The 22,945-nt window shown below is 44.4% G+C and overlaps 1 protein-coding gene and 1 long non-coding RNA gene across 6 annotated transcripts in view; one reads left to right on the top strand and one right to left on the bottom strand.

Moving 5' to 3' along the window:
* ENOX2 (ecto-NOX disulfide-thiol exchanger 2) overlaps positions 1–22,702 on the top strand; it is a 23,755-nt gene extending 1,053 nt beyond the window's left edge. The window contains exons 1-16 of one of the 5 annotated variants that reach the window (XM_015859993.2): positions 972–1,085; positions 5,697–5,840; positions 6,521–6,652; positions 7,982–8,065; positions 10,272–10,427; positions 10,957–11,163; positions 11,686–11,919; positions 12,569–12,781; positions 14,266–14,372; positions 16,824–16,938; positions 18,288–18,469; positions 19,179–19,286; positions 19,857–19,913; positions 20,564–20,672; positions 21,188–21,273; positions 21,411–22,702. In XM_015859993.2, coding sequence (XP_015715479.1) covers positions 1,064–1,085; positions 5,697–5,840; positions 6,521–6,652; positions 7,982–8,065; positions 10,272–10,427; positions 10,957–11,163; positions 11,686–11,919; positions 12,569–12,781; positions 14,266–14,372; positions 16,824–16,938; positions 18,288–18,469; positions 19,179–19,286; positions 19,857–19,913; positions 20,564–20,672; positions 21,188–21,273; positions 21,411–21,542 — 2,088 coding nt within the window. In that variant the 5' untranslated portion in view covers positions 972–1,063 and the 3' untranslated portion in view covers positions 21,543–22,702. Of the gene's footprint in view, positions 1–971; positions 1,086–5,696; positions 5,841–6,520; positions 6,653–6,673; positions 6,981–7,259; positions 7,391–7,981; positions 8,066–10,271; positions 10,428–10,956; positions 11,164–11,685; positions 11,920–12,568; positions 12,782–14,265; positions 14,373–16,823; positions 16,939–18,287; positions 18,470–19,178; positions 19,287–19,856; positions 19,914–20,563; positions 20,673–21,187; positions 21,274–21,410 lie in introns of those variants that run through there. The other 4 variants (XM_015859992.2, XM_015859997.2, XM_015859994.2 and 1 more) reach the window with 4 other exon arrangements.
* Positions 8,312–20,600, bottom strand: LOC107312511. The gene is made up of 2 exons (XR_004307044.1): positions 20,488–20,600; positions 8,312–9,759 (listed from the first exon to the last, which is right to left on the bottom strand). It is a non-coding gene; the product is annotated as an uncharacterized LOC107312511 (long non-coding RNA).
* Positions 22,703–22,945: the final 243 nt, after the last annotated feature.

The following is a 22,945-nucleotide window of genomic DNA, read 5'->3' as shown; positions in this document are numbered from 1 at the left end:
CCATCCCCTTGCAGTGCCCCCATCCCCTTGCAGTGCCCCCATCCCCTTGCAGTGCCCCCATCCCCTTGCAGTGCCTCCTGGCTGCTCTGCTCTGTTGGCACTTTGCAGTCCTGCTCCTCTCCCTGATGCTCTGGATCTGGAGCTGTGAGCTGCCCGTACCTTTCTTCAGGGCCCTGTCCTGCAGAACAGCACTCAGCCCTCAGCTCAGTGTTTGCACTGGGCTCCGGTGACGGTCCTGCCTGCAGGAATTCATAGATGTGGAGCATTTTGTGTTGGATTGGGTGTACGTGGCCATGTTTGTATACACCAGTACGTAATATGTTCCTTTCTGTTCATTTAGAACCCAGCTCATACCCAGCCTGATCAGCCCTGTGCTTCTGCAGCTGTGTTGGCAGTGCTTTGTGAATGCCTTTCCTTGAAAACACTTCAGGCAGCCCTTTGGTATTATAAACAGTGCATCCTCACAGCCAAAGACAGTGACTCTTTGCACCTCTTCTTCTTTTACAGCACCCTGCTGCAGTAATTACCTTGTCTGAAGTTGATATTTCTTTTCACTGTAAGCTTCCAGAGTCAAGGAGCGAGCTACGTGCCTCTTCAAGGATTACCAGACCTTAATCTTCCTATGCAAAGGCACCTAATTTCAGGCGTGCACGTAGGGTTTATTTAACTGCCTGCCAGTGCTTAGCGCATTGATGTATGAAATCCCTCTCAAATTCAGATTTACTTAGTGCTAATGGTTTTACCACCTGCTCCTTCACCTCCTTCCCCCACATCCAGGAACGAGCCCGTGGGTGTCACTCACAGCAGACTGATGGTGACACATGCGGCTGCAGCCTGTGAACTGTTGCCCCAACCTGAGCTCTTGGTGCCTCCGTTGGCAACTGCCCACGTGGGGAAGCACAGCAGTTGTGTGTGCATTAGGACCCACCTTCATTTGTGTTCTGCTGAGCCAGGAGTGGGTGCTGAGCAGGGAGCTGCACCTTTGTAGACACACAAACAGCCAGCCAGGCTGGCAGTGGCAGGAAAACTGGCTGAAATACTGAAGTATTATGAGCACCTTGCCATGTTCCTGGTGCAGTATGCAGGTACAGTGTGTGTTCTGTGTGCTTCTCTCACGCTGTCTGGATGAGACCTGTTAGAATGTAGGATTATGTGGAGTTGATAGAAGTAACTGTTTAAGTCTTACTGATCTCTTCAGTGTGCTTAGGCAGCTCCTGTACCAATGGTGTGACTGGCAGCTGATGATTATAGAGCTCTGACTGTGACAGTGAAGCCAGGAATACAATAGAAAACGGTGCACAGTCCCAGGGATCTGGAACCAGATCCAGAAAGCAAATGCTTGGTTTGGAAGTGTGACTTTGAAGCCTCTCTGCTTTTCTTCTTTGCCTTCCTTGCTGTTATCTTTCCTGTGTTTTCTAATCGATTGTTGCAGATATTAGGCACTTTGTTTTCTCTTAAAGCACGTTCAGAACAGGTGGTATGTCATCAGATGGGAGTTTTATATGGTAAATAGATATAGTCCTGTTTAAGAAAAAGGACCGCTGTTCAGGTTGAGAAATACCTATTTCGTGTATTGGTCGATGTTGGCAAAAGATACATCCATATTTATAGCAAAGCCTGCGTCAGCCCGTTTCTCGAGTTCTCCCTTCTGGATGCTGAGTAAGTGAGAAGCTTGGTGAGCAGGTGTAAACTCCGTGGGCTTCCTAAGCATGTGCTTGAAATGCTTGTAGGCATATGAAGGTGTCGGGGTACCTGTTAGTACTTGATTTGAGTTACAGGGGATGGATCTGTATACCTTCTTCTCATTAATCGGTTGGATGTCAAGAAAGTTGTCTGAGAGCCTGATCAGCAGTAGTACCAGGCTGCTGCTGCTAGAGCCTGTGCTGGGGTGAGCAGCTCTGTGTGCCCCCAAGCAGTGCTGGGTTCGTGGGCAGAGCTTGTGTTGAGTGAAGGCAGCAGGGAAGGGTTTTGCAGAAGTCCTGAGGTGAAACCCCTATTGGGGTTCTGCCTTAAGTAACACGATGGTAAAGCCTTGTGTGGTGAGCTGCCCCACTTTGTGTCTTTGTGGGGAATCACTGTCAGTGTTTGCCGCTGTCAGTATAAGGAATGATTTGTAAAGCAATGCTTTCCAGTTAGAATGGAGTTGAGTCTCTTTAATGTATATATATTTAAATACACACGTATACATTTTGCTAGTCATTAAGACAAGACGGTCAAGTTCTGTTAGTGGGAGCTAGTGTCTGGAAAATGAAGTCTTGTCAAGGGTTTGGCATGGGACCCAGCAAGGATAGATACTTGCCCTGATTTATTCCTGGAACACTGAGATCTTTCCTTTCTGTATTCAGGCCCTTCCTAAACCCATATATAGCATCAGTGCGGACCCAGAGTGATGGGCAGTTTTGTGCATTGGTGGAGCTGCTGGGTGCAGCAGGTGGCTGCCATGTGTCCCCAATCAGACCAGGCAGGACCCAGCAGAACCCAGGGCTGAAGACCACTTGGAGCAGCCTGCTGTTCTTAGCGCTGCTGTGGGAGGAGGAGCTGTGCTGGCAGTCATCTCCCAGAATCTTGGAGCTGTGGAATATCCTGAGTTGGAAGGGACCCACAAGGACCATTATCCTGGCACCATGCACCACTGGAAGAGCCTGGCTCCATCATCTTAGCATCCTGGCTTCAGATATTTATACACATTGATAGGCCTCTTCTTCTCCAGGCTGAAAACATGCAGCTGCTTTGATTATACAGAAGTCCAAATGAAGAGCTGGCTCTTCTCTGCAGCCTTTCCTGCTGTCTCTCTCTCATTTGAAAAGATTAGCTTCTTGGGTGGCACCCAGGGTTTCCTGCCTGGTATGAGAGAAAATTCTCTTTCTCTATCTCTTCCATGTTGAATATAATCTCTAAAAGACTGTGCTGCAGACTTAGGCTGCTGCTGCTAATTATCTTGATGAGACTGGGAGCTCTTGGACACAGTGCCTATCTGCTGAATCAGCAGTAGCAGTCTGTACCCATTCAAGAGTCTTGTACTTGGAACTGAAGCAGCAACCCCCTCCCCTCTGCTCCTGCGTGGTGCAAGGCAAGAAGAGAAAGGAGTACTTGATAATGACTCCATTACCACAGTCTTTTCTCCTTTTATAGCTTTCTTGTTAATTTGCCTGCTGGAAGCAGGGGGGCATTGCGGGTTCACAGCTGCTACACAACAAGTTGCCTGCTGGTTTGCAGTTATGCAGTGCTTTATTTTTTCGTGGGGAGGCTGTGGACAGTCATGCTGAAGGCTTAAGAGCATTTGTAGGTCTGTTTCTTCTCCTTCCTGAGTGTCGCATTAGCAGCAGAACCTTCTGTGGGCAACTCAGATATGTGGATCCTAGCAGAAAACGATCTGCTCCTCAGAGCTGTGTTCATGTCTGCCAGGGGAGCAAGCTGAATCAGATCACAGGGAGTTCCAGCAAGGCCTGGGCTGGCTGACATGGCTGCAGGGCAGCTGGGAGCGGGGCTGCTCCCTCCTGCCCCGTGCTGCTCTATTGGGCTGTTTGGGCACCTTGCTGGCACAGGAGCTGCCTGGCAGTGCTGCAGCACTGTGGGTGCACCCTTTATCTTCCATACAGCCCAGCATTTGGCCTGTAGCTAAAGGGCCTTATATTTTCCAAAAGTGGTGATGGAAATAATTGCATTAAATAGCTGCCTTTGCTCTGCAGTGGGATGGAAAGCAGTGGTCTGGGTGAGGAGCATTCACACTCAGGTGCTGGTGTGGTGTGATGCTCCTGCAGGCAGCACTGACTGTCCATCCCTGAGCCAGACCCAACACTGGCAGCGTCTGCCTGGGGTCGGTATGTTCTGCTTGACCCAAGTGTGAGAAAACATGCTTTGAAGTTTAATACTTGATAATAAAGTAACTTTTATAATTATTACAATCACATAAAACCACAAGGTTGGAAAGGACCTACAAGATCATCCAGTCCAACATTCCTCCCATTGCCTTTGCTACCCACTAAGCTACTAAACCACATCTTGTAGCACCTCATCCAGACACTTCTTGAACACTCTTTTACTTTTTTGCTTTTTCTTTACCATGTGTGCCCTCTCTATTTTTAACCTGCTGCATCTGTGATTTGTTTTCCTGAACCCTCATGGCCGCAGTGGTATTTTGACTTTGGAGCACTTAAGAAGCAGTGCCGTAGGCATCTTGCATAGCTGGGTGCAGCTATTGTTATTGCCAGCTGAACAGCACTCAGCTTTTTGGCTGCTTCTGGTGTTCTCACCTTTCAGCAGCAGAGATGAGAGCCCCCTTAGGCTCCCTGCATCCACTCCCTTGTCTATTTACAGCCATACACAGCAACTGTATTTATTAGCAAGTTCTGGGGAGTGGAATCCTCTAGAATAGGTATTACAGTGCTGCCTCCAGCTTGCAGCATGCCTGGGGAAGGTTTGGTATAAATGAAATAGCTGCCGTGCTTCAGCCCCTCGGTGCTGTGAGGCAGCATCGTTGTCAGCTTGGATGCTTCTGTAGTTGTGCTGCTTCCCCCGGAACATATGTGTACCTTAGCAGAAATGCAGCTATTTTTATCACTTCTTATTGGTTCAGGGCTTTATTTTTTTGCATTGACTTGGAGTTTGGAGTCAGTTCGCTGAGACAAAGATAAATAGGGCAGGCTATTCTAATGTCTCTTCAGTTCCAGATCCCTACAAGTGTTGAACGCAACAGAAGATGGAATCATGGGCTCATCGCTCAATGGAGGGCAGTGTACCTCTACAAAACTTGGCATTGGTTTTGTGCTTGAAGCTTACGTTCAAAGCGCTGGATTTCTGAAGCTTCTGGTAACATGGAGTTGCTTGGAGTCCCTTTTTGTTACCACCTCTCGTTTTGAGTAAAAGGCCAAGCTAAAGAGCAGGAACGATGGGGGCTGTGTTCTGCTGGCATGAACATGAGGTGTAGCTGGCCATGGTTTGTGGATCATCTAACAGGTGACTTAGCACGGGTTTACTCTGAAGTGGATGTAATCCCTTGAACTCAGAAACACGCTGGAAGCTGCAAAGCAGTTTTTCTTCAGTCACCTTTGGTTCAAATGAGCAAAAATAGGTTTTCTTCCTGTGTATGGTGGCTGGCTGTTTAAGGATCTGTCTCCTCTTTGCTCTGTTTCCCCATATCTCTTTGTAGATCCCCAGCTGGATTTGCAAGCTCTCCTTCCTGAGGGAACATATTGCTGAACACTCTTTTTTGGCTACAGGAGAGCTCAATTGCTTGCCAGCCTTCTTGATTAAAAATAGCAGTAGCAATTGCAAGCGAGGCACGCCTCGTGTTTTCGCTAGAAAATGATTTCAGGTGAAGTCACTACTGGTGACGAACCAGGCAAAGATAAACATCTATTATGGGTTGGAAGAAACAATGAATTTCTGGCTTCCAAGTTTCTGAACTGGGAAATACTGTACAGAGCAAGAGAGGTGCACCCCTGGTTTATGGCATCACACAGTTTGATTTGTGTGGGTCCGGGGGGGTGGTGGGGATTTTGTTTGTACATAACATTTTAAAATGATGTGAGCATAGCATTGAGTGGGGCATACTGGGGGTGATAAACAGGAGGCATAATTGTTTCAGCGGTCTGAAGGACACCAGCAGCACGTGGAACAGGACGTTGCTTTGGTGATGGTGATACTGAGGCATTGCAAACTGTTATAAAGTATCTGAATCTATTTTTGTATTTCAGGCTTAAACCATCTGTCCTTTGATCCTGCCAGCAACAGCAAATCTCTGCAGTTTGGCAGCCCGAGTGGTGCATGCGTGTCGGAAAGCCCAACTGAGAATGGAAGTGATCCAAGCAAGAGGAGGAAAAGAACAAATATTCCTCCAGGTAAGCCATGTAGCAGCCTGATATATGGCAAAAGAGAAGGCATCAGTGTAAGTGCAGACCAACCCAACTGCTGTGCTGAGGTGTCATTGCAGAAAGTGCCCTTGTGAGGCCGCACCTGCAGTGCTGCCTCCATCATGAGAAGGATGTGGAGCTGTTGGAGCAGGTGCAGAGGAGGGCATGAGGATGGTCAGAGGCTGCAGCACCTCTCCTGTGAATAAGATCAAGGGAGCTGGGGGTGTTCAGAAATGTGTAATTGTTTATTGCTTCATTTCCCTGTTTTGCATGGAAGAGATGTCTCCAGGTGGCACTGGAAATATTCTCTGCGTGAGCAGACTGGCCGTCTCTGAATTCAGTGCATTTGTGGCAGTTTATACATGCAGAATATTTGTTCCTTCTTCATAAATTCTTATCTTTAATCAGTGTTCCTTCAGGGTCCCTTATAGCTGTGCATTACAAAAAACAGAATTTTAAGTGCTCTTGGAAGTCAGCGCTTTCCCTTGCATCCCTGAAATGTCATCTACTTGATAGGGACGTTTGTTTTTTCAGACAGCCCTTTCTTGTGTGGTGGGGTCAAATTTGCTTTTGCATGCTGATACAGCAGAGCCTTGCCAAGCAACACTGGTCCTACAGAGCAATGAAGGTATGCACTGAGCTCTTAATCACCTATTTTCTCTCAACAGATGGTGGCAGAAATCTAAACCTAGACTCCATTTCAATGGGCTTGCCAATGTCAGACCCAACTGCCTGGGCCACTGCGATGAATAACCTGGGGATGGCTCCCATGGGGATGACAGGACAGCCCCTCCTGCCAGGTGTGTGACTTTATCCAGACTGTGCCCACCTTTTCTTCCAGATGTTTCTTTTGGAAGAACCTGTGTCAGCTGAGTTGGATTAATGGGTTTTAATATGCAGTACGCGTTTGTAAGCTGCATTTGAAATGTATTTATGTCCATGAGCAATGTATCTAGAGGCCACTGATACTGAAACTGAGTTCAGAAGAAATACATGTTTATGGATGCAAACAGTGGCTACTGGGGTAGTGGGAAGGTGGGTCATACCTATAGGAAACTGCAGCAAACCAGCAGGGGATGTGTTCCACATGAGACATGTCTACAGAGCTCAGGAAGCCAATGATACCAGGTAACACATTATTCTAAGTTGAACTAAAACTGCATAGACTGAAGGGTGGGAGGGGAATGATGAAGAAACCAATAAGGCAATGAAATGGATTTGGCAGAAATTAATGGAAGATTTTGCTCAAGAAATGGCCACCTGATAGACTGGAGTACTGCTCAGGGATGAGTCAACCTGTCCAGGGCATGTTAAAGAGCTCCTGGCAACAGAGCTGTGCTATGCATGGTTTCACAGCAGTGTGATGGTCCTGTGAATCAAAATCCTGAGTTGAAATTACTGTTTCAGTACTCTGCTACAATTAAGCACTTGAGAAGGATGCTGTCTCATGCCTGAGTAACTGCCTTCATACCTAAGGAGAGAGGGCCTGCGTTGGTGGTACTCTACAATCCTATTACTCCTCTGGTGGCACAGTACAGGTAGTTTGCTGTGCAGCTGAGCCTATATTTAGCTATTTATATCACTTGATATGAATTTTGCATGCAGACTGTACTCTTCTGTTCCCTTGGCCTTGTTTCACATTTGTCTTTGCTGTAAGAGATGCTTTCATGTATTTTTCTCTCATTCATATATGTGTGTCAAATAAAAGTCAGTAAAACTCTGTCCTGGGAGAGCACACAAATTTGAAGTTGCTGTAAAAACAGGGAAGACTTTAGGCTTCCAAGTAGTGTTTGTTCTGAACCTTCTGAGATTGTTCTTTGAGATCAGGATTTCTGCTCCCAAGACAGATGACTCAAAGTGGTTTAGAAGGAGCACGGTGGTTTTTTTTGTGACCCGAGTGCAAGAGAGCAGAATACTTTGGTTAATATGGATCTGTTGAAAAGCACAGTGATGGTTTGAAGTTTAGACCAGACATATTTGTAGTACCAGTGAAAGAGGAGAGGTGATGGAAGCTTGAAATGAGTTGGACCATCTTTGCTCAGTGTCAGGTGAGACTAAAGTTTCAGGTCACTTTAAAAAAATGGTTTGAAAATGCTTGAGAACTTACTGGCCTCATTCTGTTTCTACAGATGAAGTAAAGCATGTAGTTGTGAGATGCTTTGACAAGACTGCAATGTCTAAAATGAATACACATCATCTTTCACGCCATCCAGGTAATACTAGTTTTATATAAAAGTTCTCACGGCTTTCAGCAAACAGCAGCTGCCAGGCCTGATGTTTTTGAACTTCTTAGAGTCCTCAAGGGCTTCTTTTTCTATCTCTTTTTTTTCCTTCTTGCTAATGGAGACTGGCTCTTCTGAATTAGCATCGCAAGCCTCTCAGATCTCATGGCTGTAGGCCAGCATAAGCTTATTAACAGGAAGAACAGACCCCTAGGCAAGATGGCAAGTTGTCCAGTGTGTTGCTGTTGGAGCAGTAAAAAGTGAGGCTCACCACAAATCCAAAGACCTTGGGATCTGTTTCCCCCTGTATATACACTTTCTACCTTTCTTTGTAGTGTAGTTCTCTGCTAGTTCTTTTGCTTCTGTTAATTGTATCAATTCATGCTTTCTTTTAAAGCCTGAATCAGAGAAATACCCATCCTGGATTTCTTATCCCTCTGATTTCTCCAGCTCCTTTTTTTTTTTTTCCCTGCTTTCTCTGTTTTCTGCTAGTGAGTGTTGAAATAATCTTGATCTCATAGATGTACCTTTGCTGAATTGTGCTGAGGAGGTGAGCAGATCTCTAGATTCAAACACATGGGCATTTCAACAGTGGCTGCATTTTTCCAGCAGGTCGCTGTTGGTCCATATTCCCCCTCCTTCCCACAGTGAGAGCTTTGGTCATTCCTCTTCCTTCCAGCTTGTTGGACTGCAGCTAGCTTTCAGTGGTGATTCTGTTGTTTCAGCTTGGGTCAGGAACTTACTTGCTCAGAAACAGGTCTTTTTTCTCCTGCTGCCTTATATCTTCAGTGAGCGCTACCATTGGAAGTCACAGCTGTTCACAAAGTGACCCTCATCTTGAAGCTTAGCAGGGATTGAGGGTGGGGTAGGAAGACTTTTTCCCTTCCTCTGAAGTCTGTTTCCTGGTGGAGCTTTTGCTTTGGGTCTGTTGGCACCATTCACACGTGGCGTAAAGCAAACAGCAACGCTTGTAAGCAAAGTACAGTAGGTAAAGTGTATAGAAATGTAGCCCTAAACAAAATGTTTCAAATTACAAAGGAAAACTGAATTCATCTACCAAACTGAGACGTCCCATTTGTGCACTGAGAGTTGTCGTGCACCCAGATGGCTGTGGAGCCAAGAAGGAGCTGTTTTAAAAGTAGTGTTTGCAAAGTGAAGAATACAAAATTGTTTCCCTGCACTAGCAATATGTATAGCATAAGAAATGGTGCCAGCTTAAGATCAAAGGAAAATGCTATCTCTGCACCACTCCATTCTGCCTATTGGCAATTTTCATCTGTGCCCTGCAAATTAAATCTTATCTGCTTACCTCTGTAAAAAGGCAGCCAGCTCCAGCCCGTTCTGCAGCACTCAAAATTGCATATTCAGTGATAGTGTCCTTTGGTGTTTTGGGGAGTGACTGTGCCTTCAGAGCTTCTTCTGCTACGGGGAGAGAAGTGGTGGTAGACAGTAGAGAAGGTGATCTGCAGTTGGGGTCTCAACCTGCCTGGTGGTGCTGGGTGTCCTTAGCTGCTGATGTTATCGACTCATGAGCTTCCTTTGTAAGGTGTTTATTTAAGTGTTTAATTATATTCCATTTTGGTTGCCTGAAAGTATTGATTTCCCCAGGGTTCACAGCTTCTGAACAGATGAAATGGCTCACATTTGACCGCTCTCTTTGGTTTTAGTTGGCGTTGGTGGTAAATCTAAAAGCAGAAAGCAGAATAGCATAGGTCTTATTTAGTGCTCAGACTTCATCTGAGTAAAGCCTAGGTACAAGTTGAGCAAGGTAAGATGTGTGTTGTCACTGTAGACTGCACTTAATGGTGAAGCATTTCCTTAAATACTGCTGTACATTTTATCCAGGATTCTTCTGGAACTTTGTTAACTGCTGAAGTTCCTACTTTCTTCATTTGGTAATGTAGTATTTACTGGGAAAGGTTCTGGTGCTAGATTGCAGATGGTATCTATGGAATGGAAAGGGGAGCAGTTTATGTGAACAGAGAATATCTATCTATCTGAGGCAGCTGACAAATAGTTTTTTAGAGGTTATTTCAAGGCCACAAATGTGAAGTTCTGGTGAGGTAAGTGATAATGTCCCCTCTCTCATGTTTACTTAGGTAACTTTTGCTTATAGATGGAGTATTTCATTTGCTGTCCAAACAAACAATTACTGTATGAGTCCAAAAGTGATTCCCTTGTTCTCTCCCCCATTTAGATTTTGATCCTGCTCTTGGGATGATGACTGGAATCCCTCCAATCAACCCCATGATGCCAGGCTTGGGGATAGTCCCTCCTCCCATTCCTCCAGACATGCCTGCTGTGAAGGAGATCATTCACTGCAAGAGCTGCACTCTTTTCCCACCTAACCCACGTAACGTCTGTTTATATTTTGTCCCCTTTCTACCTATGAATTTGCACATCTATATGGAAAAATACATGCATAATGTGTGTATCAGAGAAGAGCCATCTAGAAACCCTCTATTGACTGGACAGACCCATCAGCCAGCTGTTCACCCATTGCATTATATTTTTTCCTCCAGCCTCCCTGCTGGCAGGGCAGTATGGGAAGCTGAAGAGTCTTTGTGTAAGCAATATTCAACAACCACTAAAACATCTCTATGTTACTGTTTTCATCTTAAAGCCAAAACACTGCACCAGATCAGCTGCTGTGAAGGAAATTGACTCAGCCCCAGATGTTTTGTTTGGAAACGAGCTAGTAAACATGTTTGTTGTTATATAGCACCTCAGCAGTGCTTGGTACAACTATTTGTCAATCAAATCAAATATACTGTGGCTAACTCATACATTTGAAGGAAACTAGGACATCTGTTAGGGCAGGTGGGCAGATGTATGGAAAGTATGCTGACAAACCTGGCCTGTTTTTGTTTTGCTGTCTTCAGATTTGCCCCCTCCAGCAACAAGAGAGAGGCCCCCAGGCTGTAAGACAGTGTTTGTTGGGGGGCTGCCGGAAAACGCAACAGAGGAAATTATTATGGAAGTGTTTGAGCAGTGTGGAGAAGTCATTGCTATTCGGAAGAGCAAGAAGAATTTCTGTCATATCCGCTTTGCGGAGGAATTCATGGTGGACAAGGCACTGTATCTTTCTGGTAGGTATATTTCTGACTCAGGTGGAAGCTTAAAATTCTGGGCTGTGAGTGCAGTGATTTCTGTATGGTCATGATTATAGGCTTGATAGCCATTTGTCTTCTGTGGTGTCGGGTGGCCTCTTTTTCTGCTCTTAATGCTTGTCTGCTTCAATATCTAAAAGCTGCTCCTGATAGGAAAAAGAGAAATGCCTTGTTACCTTGGGTGCTGTAGACCTCTGCAAACTATCAACTCTTCTGTTCAGGGTCTTGCTATCTTTGTGGGAGTCACAGACAGGCAGAGGGAGGTTCTACTCTGTTTAAATTGGGGTGGTCAGGCACTGGAATGCACTGCCCAGGGAGATGGTGGAGTCGCTGACCATGGGGGTGTTCAAGAAATGTTTGGATGTTGTGTTGAGTGATATGATTTAGCTGGGAATTATTGGTGATGGTTGGACTGGATGATCTAGGTCTTTTCCAACCTTGATAATTCTGTGATTCTGTAAATTGCTTATCCTATCTGAACACTGCTGTCATCACCACCAGGCTATCGCATCAGGTTGGGCTCCAGCACTGACAAGAAGGACACTGGGCGCCTGCACGTGGATTTTGCCCAGGCTCGGGATGACCTCTATGAGTGGGAGTGCAAGCAGCGCATGCTGGCAAGGGAGGAGCGCCATCGCAGGAGGCTGGAAGAGGAACGCTTCCACCCACCCTCCCCACCTCCTGTTGTGCATTACTCTGACCATGAGTGCAGCATTGTTGCGGAGAAGCTGAAAGGTAAATGGTTCTGTGGCCTGCAGCTACCTGTCTGTATGGTTGTCTTATGAGAACAAATGTATGCCCGACTTTGGTTTCTTCCAAACTGTTTTTGTTCGTGTTTAAGTAAAGTTTTAAATTGCAAAGAGGGTGGTGACACACTGGAACAGGTTGCCCAAGGAGGCTGTGGATGCCTTTCAAGGCCAGGCTGGATGTGGCTCTGGGCAGCCTGGGCTGCTGGTTGGAGACCCTGCATACAGCAGAAGGATTGGAACTGGATTAGTGTTGTGGTCCTTTTCAACCCAGGCCATTCTATGATTCTAAGGTTTTTTCTGAAACCTAAACCCCATTTATGTCCTGATTCTTTCAGTCAGAGGATATTTGCTGTCACTAGAGAGTACATCTAAATAGGCATATCAAGTCATCTCGTAAATTTCCAGCTTTCTAATGGTGCCTCTACAGCTTTCTGTCAGCTTGCTTGCAATTAAACTTGGACTCCTTTGTGTAGTCTTGTGTCTGGGTAATGCTGTGCTTTCAGGAACCCACATCAGCCAACCTAAGCAAGCTGGCCTTTGAGAGAGGGCAGTTCAGTGGCAGCAGGAAAAGGCTCTGAAAGCTGCACAGGCAAACTTGTGCTTCCACAATTTAAAGACACCATTTCTTGCTGCAGATGAAACTAAGTTCTCAGAAGCTGTGCAGACCTTGCTCACCTGGATAGAGCGTGGAGAAGTGAACAGAAGGACCGCAAACAACTTCTACTCCATGATTCAGTCAGCCAACAGCCACATTCGCAGATTGGTGAATGAGAAGGCAGCTCATGAGAAAGAGATGGAAGAAGCTAAAGAGAAGTTCAAGCTTGCTCTCTCAGGGATTCTGGTTCAGTGTGAGTAGTATTTCTGCACTGAGTGTTTGCTACCTGTTGTTGTAGGGAAGATGCTTAATTTCTAGAGTCTGGTGAGATCATGCTAAAAAATCACCAAGAACCATAAGTGACAATGGCATCTATGCAGCTGCAGTTAAACTATAAGCATATGTCATTACCTTGGCAGAAGTTTCCTGTGGTACCTTTTATTGAAGTCAGAGTCTGAGGGGAGGAGAGATGAATTCCTAATTTATTTATTTTTTTCCTCTTTTAATTATAGTCTATTAGTAATTTTATAATCTTTTCAACACTGCACTTCTGTGTACAGACAAGGTAAGTTCCTGGTAATCTGATGGCTCAGCGAAATGTGCAGGATTTATTCATCAAAGGTAGGATGCAGTAGAGTGCTCCCAACACCCTGTTCTCAGTCACAGTTGAAGTTATGGTGAAAACTTGTTGCAGATCAGAATTTTGAACCCGAGTCAAGGGTTCATTGATTAAGTCAAGGCTCCATTAGTTCCAGAGTGTGATATATAACAGTTCTTCAGCCCGTTCATAGCCTGTTACACATCTCTTCTGTATTAAGTCTGATATATTTTTGAAGAGTACTTTTTTCTTCCATGGCTTTACTAAATCTCCTTGAACCTCTTGGCTAGGATGTGAACATTCTTAACTTTGATTTTATATTCGTTAATTGTCTAATATTTGATTTATTTGTATTTTATTCTGTTAAAAAACAATATACGGGCACACGGTCCAGAAGAAAAAGCAGTATGCACTGCAGAGTAAGTAGTAATAGTCAACAGCATGCAAGTCATCCCTATAAGGCACCTAGTGGTATCTCGGACATGTCTAGATTTATTAGTTAATCTAAGCAGCAGAGAGATTATTTTGTTTCCTAAGAGTTATATGTACTACAGCATCACAGGTGATGGGGAGAAAGCCAGCCAGGTGTGCTTTGTGCTGTTGGTTGCATTCTCCTCCCAGGGGAGGCACTTTGTATTTCCAAAAACCTCTGCAAATTTTCTGGGAAAATATTTTAGAATAAATCCAAGGAAGAAAAAGAAGTTGATGCTGGATGCGTAGGACGCAGTGCTCTGGCTGTTGCACTGCTCTTTGGGACTGTACCCGTTGGGTCACAGTGCATACAAAGTGCCAGCTTTCACGAGCAGTGAGAGCAAATGCTGCCCAGGTGTACCCACTGCACTCATAAATGCTGTTGCATGTGGAATGGTTTTCTCAGTGCAATACGTGCCATCCTGTTTCCCAACTGAGTGCAGATGCAGTTTTCCCAGTTGAGCGTTACTCTGTGGTGCTGGCCTGGTGAAGCACCTGCTTTCCTTTCCAGGCACAGAGTCCTGAGCATGGCTTCAGCACAGTACAGTGTTATAACGAAAGGTTAGCCAAACACCTGCCTGATTCCACTCTTTTACTCCTTTACTCCTCTTGTTCGCCCTCTCTGGATGATATTCTGGCCTGATTTGTCTGCTGATTTGATACTACAGTCGAGCAAATAGTGGCCGTGTACCATTCTGCCTCCAAACAAAAGGCTTGGGACCATTTCACGAAAGCTCAGCGTAAGAACATCAGCGTGTGGTGCAAACAAGCAGAGGTTGGTAATTTTTTATTGTGCTAGATCCTCCAGCCAGTCTCTTTCTTGTTAGGATATTAAGTTTGCAAAGTGCTCACGTGGATAACAACATCTTAATTCACAGTGTAAGATGGGAGTTACTCGGTCGTCTCTTGTGTTCCAGGTAATGAATTTGCTGTTAGTATCTGTGTCACCAGTAGCAATGTGTTAAGATCTGTGTGCTGATTGAAGTGGAATATTGATCTGTTTTTAATGTTAAAGCAAGTGGTATTTCTAGAGAGAGACTAAGAGAAAGAAGACGAGGGTTACCACTGAGATCTGTTTTTTCACATTCCTGCTGATTGACCTGAGAGTTGGAAATAATTGCAGCTGGACAGCCTGAAAGATTTGAGGGAAGATATTCTCATATTTGTACAATTATTTCATGCACTGATGTTCCTAAGTGGGGAAATAAGGATTTATAGGTTGTGCAGGAATGGGGGGTGTATGTGAAAGGAAATGTGTTACTAAAACATCTGGCAGATGGCTGCCAAGATTGTAAGGGAACTGGGCTGGTGTAGGCTGGGAAAAGGAAGGCTGAAAGGGCCCCCACAGGCAGCTTTCTGCTATTTAAAGGAGGGGGGGAGGTCATAAGGAGGAAGAAATGGTCTCTTCTGATAGGCACACAGCATGAGGGTGGGCAGCAATGGTCATATTTCACAACAGGGGAAGTTCCATTTGGGTTTAAGGCTCAAGTTCAGTTCCTGAAAAGCAGCTCAGCCCTGTGGAAGAGCCCAAGGTGACGGGAATCTCCATCTTTGAGTTCTGAGTAAGGCCCTGGGCAACCTGATCTGGGTTTGCAGGGAGCCAGAGATGTCTTAAAGACCGTGGGAAGTATTGGTTCCAGCCTAAGCCTTCCTGTGATTCTTTGTTTTCCTGATGTATTGTGTTCCTTGTCACAAACAAATCTGTTCCAACAGAGCTAAAAGTCACCTTTAAAATAATTTTAACATTGTATGTAAATCTGGGCAAAGTGAACAAGTTGGTCATAACTGTTTATCCAAAAGCAATTTGTCTGTGGGGTTGGGTATATGCAAAAACCACCTTTCAGCATAGCTGCAGGCTGAGGAAAATTGGAGTATCTGCAGAGTTTGATAATATTCAGTGAACAGTCTTTAGATAAACAGCAGAGAAATGATCCTTCACAACTTTGTTGAACTCTGACTGTTTGGGGAAGTTCACAGCTGAGAACCCTCCATGAGATTGCACTTCTTTCCAAATGCCACTGAATTAGTCCTTTCTTAGCAGCTATAATGGAGGAGCTAATGTTTGGTTTTATACCCAAAAAGCTAAGTGGAGAGTCTTGATTCAGATTATGCCTCTGCTCTGAGCCCTAGTGCTTCTGTTTTCTTTTCTGCTTGCTTGAGATTACTTACCATGGTTGGGGTGGGAACGCGCTCTCCATTTGGAGTGGTCTATTTTTCCAAGGTAAGTTCTTCCAGTGGGAAGAGGCAGTGAGACCTGTGATGAGGCATCTTCCAGGGGTGCTGCTGGGCTCAGCGTGCATTCTTAGGATTATTTCTGAAAGGAAGATGGCCCCCCAACACCTTCTTGCTACAGTTTTTGTTGGAATTGAATCTGAGGAAAGCTTGGAGGGCAGCTTGGGGAATGGGTGTGGACTGGGAGTTGTGGGGCTGGGACAGGGTCTTTGCTGCTCTGTCAGTGGTGATTTAAGATGATTTTGCCAGACAGTGCAGGTGGGTCTTGTAGCTGAGGGCAGCTCATGTAGAAGCCATGGCAGCTTGAGACTTGGTGAAACACCGTACTGCTATAACTACCAGCCAGCTTCTTTCCTTGCTTTGGGAAGACCTTGCTTAAGTATTTCTCCTCTCTGATGCTTTTATTTCCTCATTCATGGCTCCCCTTCAGCCACAGAGCAGCCCTGGCATATCCTGCTGTTCAGCCTTGGCCTCACTGTGTGCTGTGCTCTCTGCAGGCTCTTCCAGCTTCTAGGCCAGCTTTTAGATTTTAGTTGTTGGGCAGAATCAGTTAAAAGCAGTAGGAACATTTTTCTGTGATCTTCAACCCAGCTGCCATTTTATGTGTGGTCTCTGGGGCAGACAGCAGTTGTTTTGGAACTGAAACCAGCCCTGTCACTCCTGCTTAAGTTTGCTGTATTCTTGCCCTTTCCCCCTTGTTATTCCAAAGGTATCTGCTCATCCAGGCTGTGAGAGTATGTTCATTTCCCCTTAGGCAAAAGAGAGCATGGCTTAGAAGGAAGATAGAAGAGTCAGAAATGTTGGTTGTGCTGATAGATTGGCTCATGCTAGACGTTGTTCTTGGTTGAGCAGACTGTGCCAAAAATTTCTATCATTTCCCTTTTCCTCTATTGTGGAGCTGTGTTCTGCAGACTTAAGATTTCTGCATCTCTTTATCCATACAATCTGTTCCTTATAATCTGTATTTAAAAAACATCTGGTTTCTGAACCTTAGGAAATTCGTAACATTCATAACGATGAACTAATGGGCATTCGAAGAGAGGAGGAAATGGAAATGTCTGATGAAGAAATAGAAGATCCATCAGAAATGAAAGAAACAGATGAATCAGGTAAGTTAGTTTTTGCAGTTCATATGAAAGTACATGCCTCTCCAGTGGTTTGTTTTAGGAGCCCTGCTCAGATCTGACTGTTCACAGCAAAATCAACAGCAGATTTCTGCTGCTGAGGTTTAACAGCAGGTTTAACAGTCTCTAGTACTTGCTTTGCCTTTTGTTAATCTTGCTAAACTTTTGTGTGTTCATACAAATCCTGGACAGTAAGAAGTTCACAGCACTGTGCCAGTACCAGGACTTCAGAGGAAGCTGTAGGAAACCTTTTTACAGGCAAGCATGACACAGATGGATATTGGTTATTTAAGCAGTGGCTTTTATAGCTATTTCTGTTACTGTCAGCTGCTCTACCTTGCCTCTTCCTTTCTTCCAAGCTCCTGATGCCTTTTTGAATTTTGGATGTAGGTATCCTGTTGCAGCAAATTATAGGTACAGAGCATACATACATAACACTCTTCCTTTTGCATCTGAGGGTTATGTTCTGTGACAGAGACAAGAAGACTGCTTCTCCAACCAGTTGTTATTTTGTAATTGTTTATTGTGGCTCCACTGAGCTTCTGCCTTCTCAATCATTCCTTTTGCATAAGTTTTTAAACGTGATTATAATACTCAAAATCCTTGTCACTTACTCTTACTTGTCATCTCCTGCTGAATTTGGGTGAAACAGCAAGTTAACAGTTGGGAATTATGTATTGATATTAAAATATTTCCTATGTTATCCCCCCTTATTTCCTCACCAATCCTAATTCTGTAGCCTTTGCTTAGCCTTCTGAGTACAGTGCCCAAGTCCTGTATAAATGCCTCAGCAGCCTGTAACCATGGCTCAAGTAGCACAGGAAAGCAGGGGCAGGTGGCAGAGCATGCATTCCGCATTGTGGGTATGCTTCGAAACCTGCTGAAGCTGTCTTTGTAGTAATAATGTCATTAACTCCATTCCTAAATTTATCAACACCAGGCTAATGGAGGTGTTTCATCCCGTGGCTTGATGGGGATAATCTCCTGGCTGAGGGTGGCAGTGGAGCCTGTCCAGAGTCTTTCAGCTTTTCTCATTGGGAAACCTACTTTCTTGTCTACATCATCATTTTACTCCGACACATTCTTTTGCCTTTTCTCTCTTTTTTTTTTTTTTTTTTTCCCCTCCAATTTAAATACTGCTTTTCCTCCTAAGGAGATGTTTTTTGTCCAGAGCAGTGTATTTTTCTAGAGGCTGGTAAGAAGTAACTCTCTTTAGTAGTCTGGATTTGTAACCGGGACTTGGGAGCCGCAGAGCTGTCAGTGTGCTCTGTGTGCTGTGAGAGCCAGCTCATCCCCAGCTCTGATTTTTGATCGCTACATGCCTTTTTTTCCAGCACTAGTGTCTCAGGTGGAAGCCCTGAAAGAAGAAAATGACAGTCTGCGCTGGCAGCTGGATGCCTACCGGAATGAAGTAGAACTCCTAAAGCAGGAACATGGCAAAGCGAGCAGGGATGAAGACACAACCAAAGAGCAGCAGCTGAAACTTCTCCAGCAGGCTCTGCAGGGAATGCAACAGGTGAGCCTGGCTTCAATCCAGCTGTGTTGCCTTGCTACAAAGGCAACTGGGCTGTGGTGCAGAGCACAGGCACAAAGGCGTTCTGTTTATCATGCTTTATGAATTTCTTGTGTGATGTTGGCTGTGACTGCTGAAATAGTGAGTGTGCTTACCTTCCCTTGAAACCCCATGAGATCCTGATTGCTACCATGAGCAAAAAGGTGGGAAAACCCAAGCTTGCTTTGCAGCCTTTTCTGAAGTTTACTGAAGTTCATTCTCATGTAAATTTGTAGATCATGTACTACTCTTTGTGATTTCCTTAGGCCAAATATCAAGAGTTTAGGTAAATCTTAAATCTTAACAGTAAATCTTAACAGTATCCCCTCTTGTATTAAGCCATACTGATAGCCAAAGTATAGTGAGTATACAATAGTTCAGCTAAGCACTTCATTAAAATGAGAATCTGCAGACATGCTGTGGAGGCTGTGGTTGCTCACTGAAGGAGCCTGAGGTAGGAACGAATTGCATTACTGTTTGTAACAACAGAGCTGGCTGGAGAAGCCTTCTCTAATCACCTTCAGCTATTTGTGTGTAAGGAAATGGCAGGAATTGACAGACAAAAGATTTTCCTTTTTGCAGATGTCAGGGAGTTAAAGTTTCTCTATATGCCACTGCCAGGATAAGTAACTGTGCTGAAAGAGCTGTGAACTGTTTAACTTTTCTCTTCCAGCATCTTTTGAAAGTTCAAGATGAATACAAAAAGAAAGAAGCTGAGCTAGAAAAAGTGAAAGAAGACAAACTAAAAATAGAAACGTTATTAGAAACCCTTAAGGAGCAGGTATGTGACTTCTGGATCCTTTCTTATTCTTCAGTAGTAAACACAGTTCTTATACTTCATGGCCTTTAGCATGTGCAAGGAAGGAGAGGGTGTAGAAGATGCCTAGCCCTTGCTGGGGTGCAGTAGTAGAAAGCTAGGAAAAAATCGCTTGATTAATTGGAGGTTGCATATTATCAATGAACTTACTGATTACTTCATATAACAGTGAGACAAACATCAAAAGCAACTAGAACAGATAAAAGGCTGTATTTTGTTTGCGGGCTTGCATGGTCCTCTCCTCTGCAGCAGACTCAACTATACATCTACCTATAGGTTAGGTGAGAAATACTATGAAACACCTCTCAGAGAGGGCTGTAGAGGCAAGTGCAAGGTCCTTCCCTGACTTTGTGCCATTAACCCCACCACTTTGTGCCTTGGTCTAGGGAAGGGAAGGTGATAAATACTTAGCTTTATAGTAATTGAAATAGTTTGAATACCAGTAATCTCCAGCATGGGAACTTTGATGGATATAAAAGAACAAAAATAAGACATTAACATCAGCCATCTTTCCTTTTCTTAAACTATATATAGCAAAGCGTAGCAAATGAAGAGGACAAAGAGAGAGATGTTACTGATGGCCAAGGGAATGTAAGTAAAGTCTTCTGCTGCTTTAGTCAGTATTTTATTGAGGGCAGTAGTGACATCTCATTGTAAAATGAGCAACTGCTTGCTGTAAAGTGTACAAACGTGGTACATGATGGTCTGCCTATATATTTACAAGTTAAAAACTCGAAGTTATCCATAGCAGCTTATTTTGAGGATAATAAATAAAGCAATTTATGTTTTAATTCAATACTGCAAATTCAAGCCAAGGAGAGTTCTGATCTCAAAGCCTCTGCAGGCAGCTTAATCATGCTGCCACTGTATGTGCATCTGAATTAGTTGCTGCAAAACTTTCTATCTAGTCTAGTTTTTGTTTTTTAAAGGATCTTCCAGAGCAGATGTCATGTAAGTGACCCAAGGGATGATAAAATTGCCTGTTGTGGTATTTTATTTATCATTACCTGTAGTCCTAGTTTGGTAAATCAGACATGCAGTTTCTAATAGCAATGTGAACGTCACTCTGGAGTGTTGGATGCCTTTTGCAATATATAGATAGATAAATAAAGCAAGATGATGTCTCATAGAAACAGGAAAACAAGAATACAAAGCCAAGTCTCACCAAGCTGCTGCTTGATGTATAAGTATGCCTCCCGTGCTGTTGGTGTGGAACAGGCCCTGTGTATTTTTTTCTGCAGGAGAGCAGTATGCCCAGAGTTTGTGCATGCAGCCAGGAGAAGGAATGTCCAGTTGAGAAGACACTGAGCAATAGCCCTGTGAAATCAGAACGAGAAGCTCTCTTAGTTGGTAAGGCCTTTTGATTAGAGATGATGTTAGAGACCCAAAATGGTGGGATTTACTTCAGAGTGGCCTCACAGCTGCTAGTGACTGCCTTTTGTTTCTTGAATTATTCCTATAGAGGTGCGAGTTCTGCAACCAAGGACGCACATACCTGTGCTGCTCTCCCCATTTACCTGTCTTTTCCTGCTCCTTGACCTGGTACAGCTGGAGCAGAGTTCTGCTTTCCCTCTACTTTAGCTTTGTATCCCCACATTTATGATAGCCCCTTGCTGAATCTTGGTGAGGTTTGTCGTGAGCACATTACCATTGCTTGGCAGGGAGTGAGAGGTGATACTTTTAAGTGTTAGCCAGCTGTGTCAGTTAGCTGTTGTCTATTTAACAGCCCACAGGCCAGACTTCACTGTATTTAAAACCAAAAATGCCAAATAAGATCTCTGTGTGCAGTGCCAGCAATGGCAGAGAGCTGGTGTTCTCAGCTGATAATTCTCATGAAATGACATTTGTGACGTTCCTTTCCCCAGGAATAATTTCAACGTTTCTTCATGTGCACCCGTTTGGAGCAAGCATAGAGTACATTTGTTCCTACCTGCAGCGCCTGGACAGCAAAGTAGGTGTACTAATATCTTCATTTCCCAATTAAACACCAATGAAACGTGTTTGAGTTTGAACATATCCAGTCCTTAGAGGGCTTCTGTAACCAAAAGTGTCTTGTTCTTTAGTGAAATTTTCCTTTTCTTTTCACAGATTTGCACCACAGAAGTGGAAGTTCTCATGACCCGACTACAAACTACGTTCAAACAGGAGCTGAGTGGGGTTGGAGCCAGTTTAGAGAAAAAATGGAAGTTTTGTGGCTTTGATGGCTTGAAAATGACTTGAACTCGAGCTGAACCGACTTAACACTGAAAGCGACAGCAGGATGTGTGTGTCAAGAAAACTTGGGATGCCTCTTACCTCTGTTTATGATGATTATCTTGCACGCATGGGATAATAATGTAAGTGAAATTTTTAGCACTAGGAGGAACTTCAGGTGCTGGAGCTTCTTTGAGTTATTTTGTTAACAAGCAAAGTGCTGTTTGATACATTTTTGTGTACAAAGTTCATGTCTGATATTTTTAAGCACGGCATGTAGACTAAGTGTTTTGCCAATGTTGTATCTGTTTCGTGTGCCCAAATCTCTCCTTATCATTGTACCATCTTTTTATGGATAGAAACACGTAGACTGTCCACTGAGTTAAATATGAAAAAATAACTGTCTGGTTTCTATAATCACCTAAAGGAAAAAGAAGGTCTTTTTTTAGACATTTATATGATAAAAAGTTAAATATGTTTAAGCAGAAGATTTAATTAGCTCAGTGTCTCTCTGAGCCTAACAATCAGTTCTTTTTCACGCTCTTTTCTCTACTGAAGGTTTAACTGTTAAGCTTTAACTGAAGGCGGTGTCACCAGGAGTGTGATTATAGCAGTACCTCTGGGGTGTGCACTGCAAAATCAGTCTGTCATCCAACTTTTTGTGGGAGGGGTATTTAATTTTCTACTGATCTGGGAGGAGCAAAAGGCATCAGACCTGTATTTTTACTAATTGTTGACCATCCAATTTCTCCACCCGCTTTGTCTTTGAGACTGATCTTCACAAAACGTGAAGCAGCACAGGCTGCACCTTCCCAAGGGCTGTTCTTTGTGTTCTCATCACGACACTCAGCCCTCTGCAGAAGATTAGTAAGACAGACTGTTAAATGCTTTAACAATCAAAAAGAATCCACGCTGTCATCAGACAGAGCTTTGGTCGTGGATACCTCCTGGAGGTGTAGAAGCGAGTGAGGGACCTGCATGTAGCTTATTCTGGTGCAGGCTGCAGAAATGAGTGGAACAAACCTTTCTATTGGGACCAGGCCGCCCATGCTGGGGGGAGCTACCTGCTCACCTTGCTCCTGACACTGAAAGACTGCTACACTGGAAACGTGAAAACCCTTTTAAAGTATGTGTGTCACTACAAGCGAACATTGTATTTTTAAGGAATAAACATTTTTTATGTTCCAGTCTCGGCCTTGCTGCTTTCTTTTTCTCACCTGACTTGCATTGCCTGATACAGGAAAGATGATGCTCCAGAAGTAAGACTGAGTGCTCCTCAGAGCCTCCTGCATATCCTCCTTTTGGCACCCATCCCTCCTCTGGGCCCAGTCTCACGCTGACGGCCACGGCCGGGCCCTAACCCCACTGCCCGCAGGCAGCCAGGCCGGGCCCAGAGCCCCGAGCCCCGCGGTGGGGCCGACTCGCGCCGC

The sequence above is a fragment of the Coturnix japonica genome, chromosome 4 (assembly GCF_001577835.2).
Source record: "Coturnix japonica isolate 7356 chromosome 4, Coturnix japonica 2.1, whole genome shotgun sequence".
Classification (NCBI taxonomy): Eukaryota; Metazoa; Chordata; class Aves; order Galliformes; family Phasianidae; genus Coturnix; species Coturnix japonica.
This window is presented reverse-complemented; position numbering and strand designations above follow the sequence as displayed.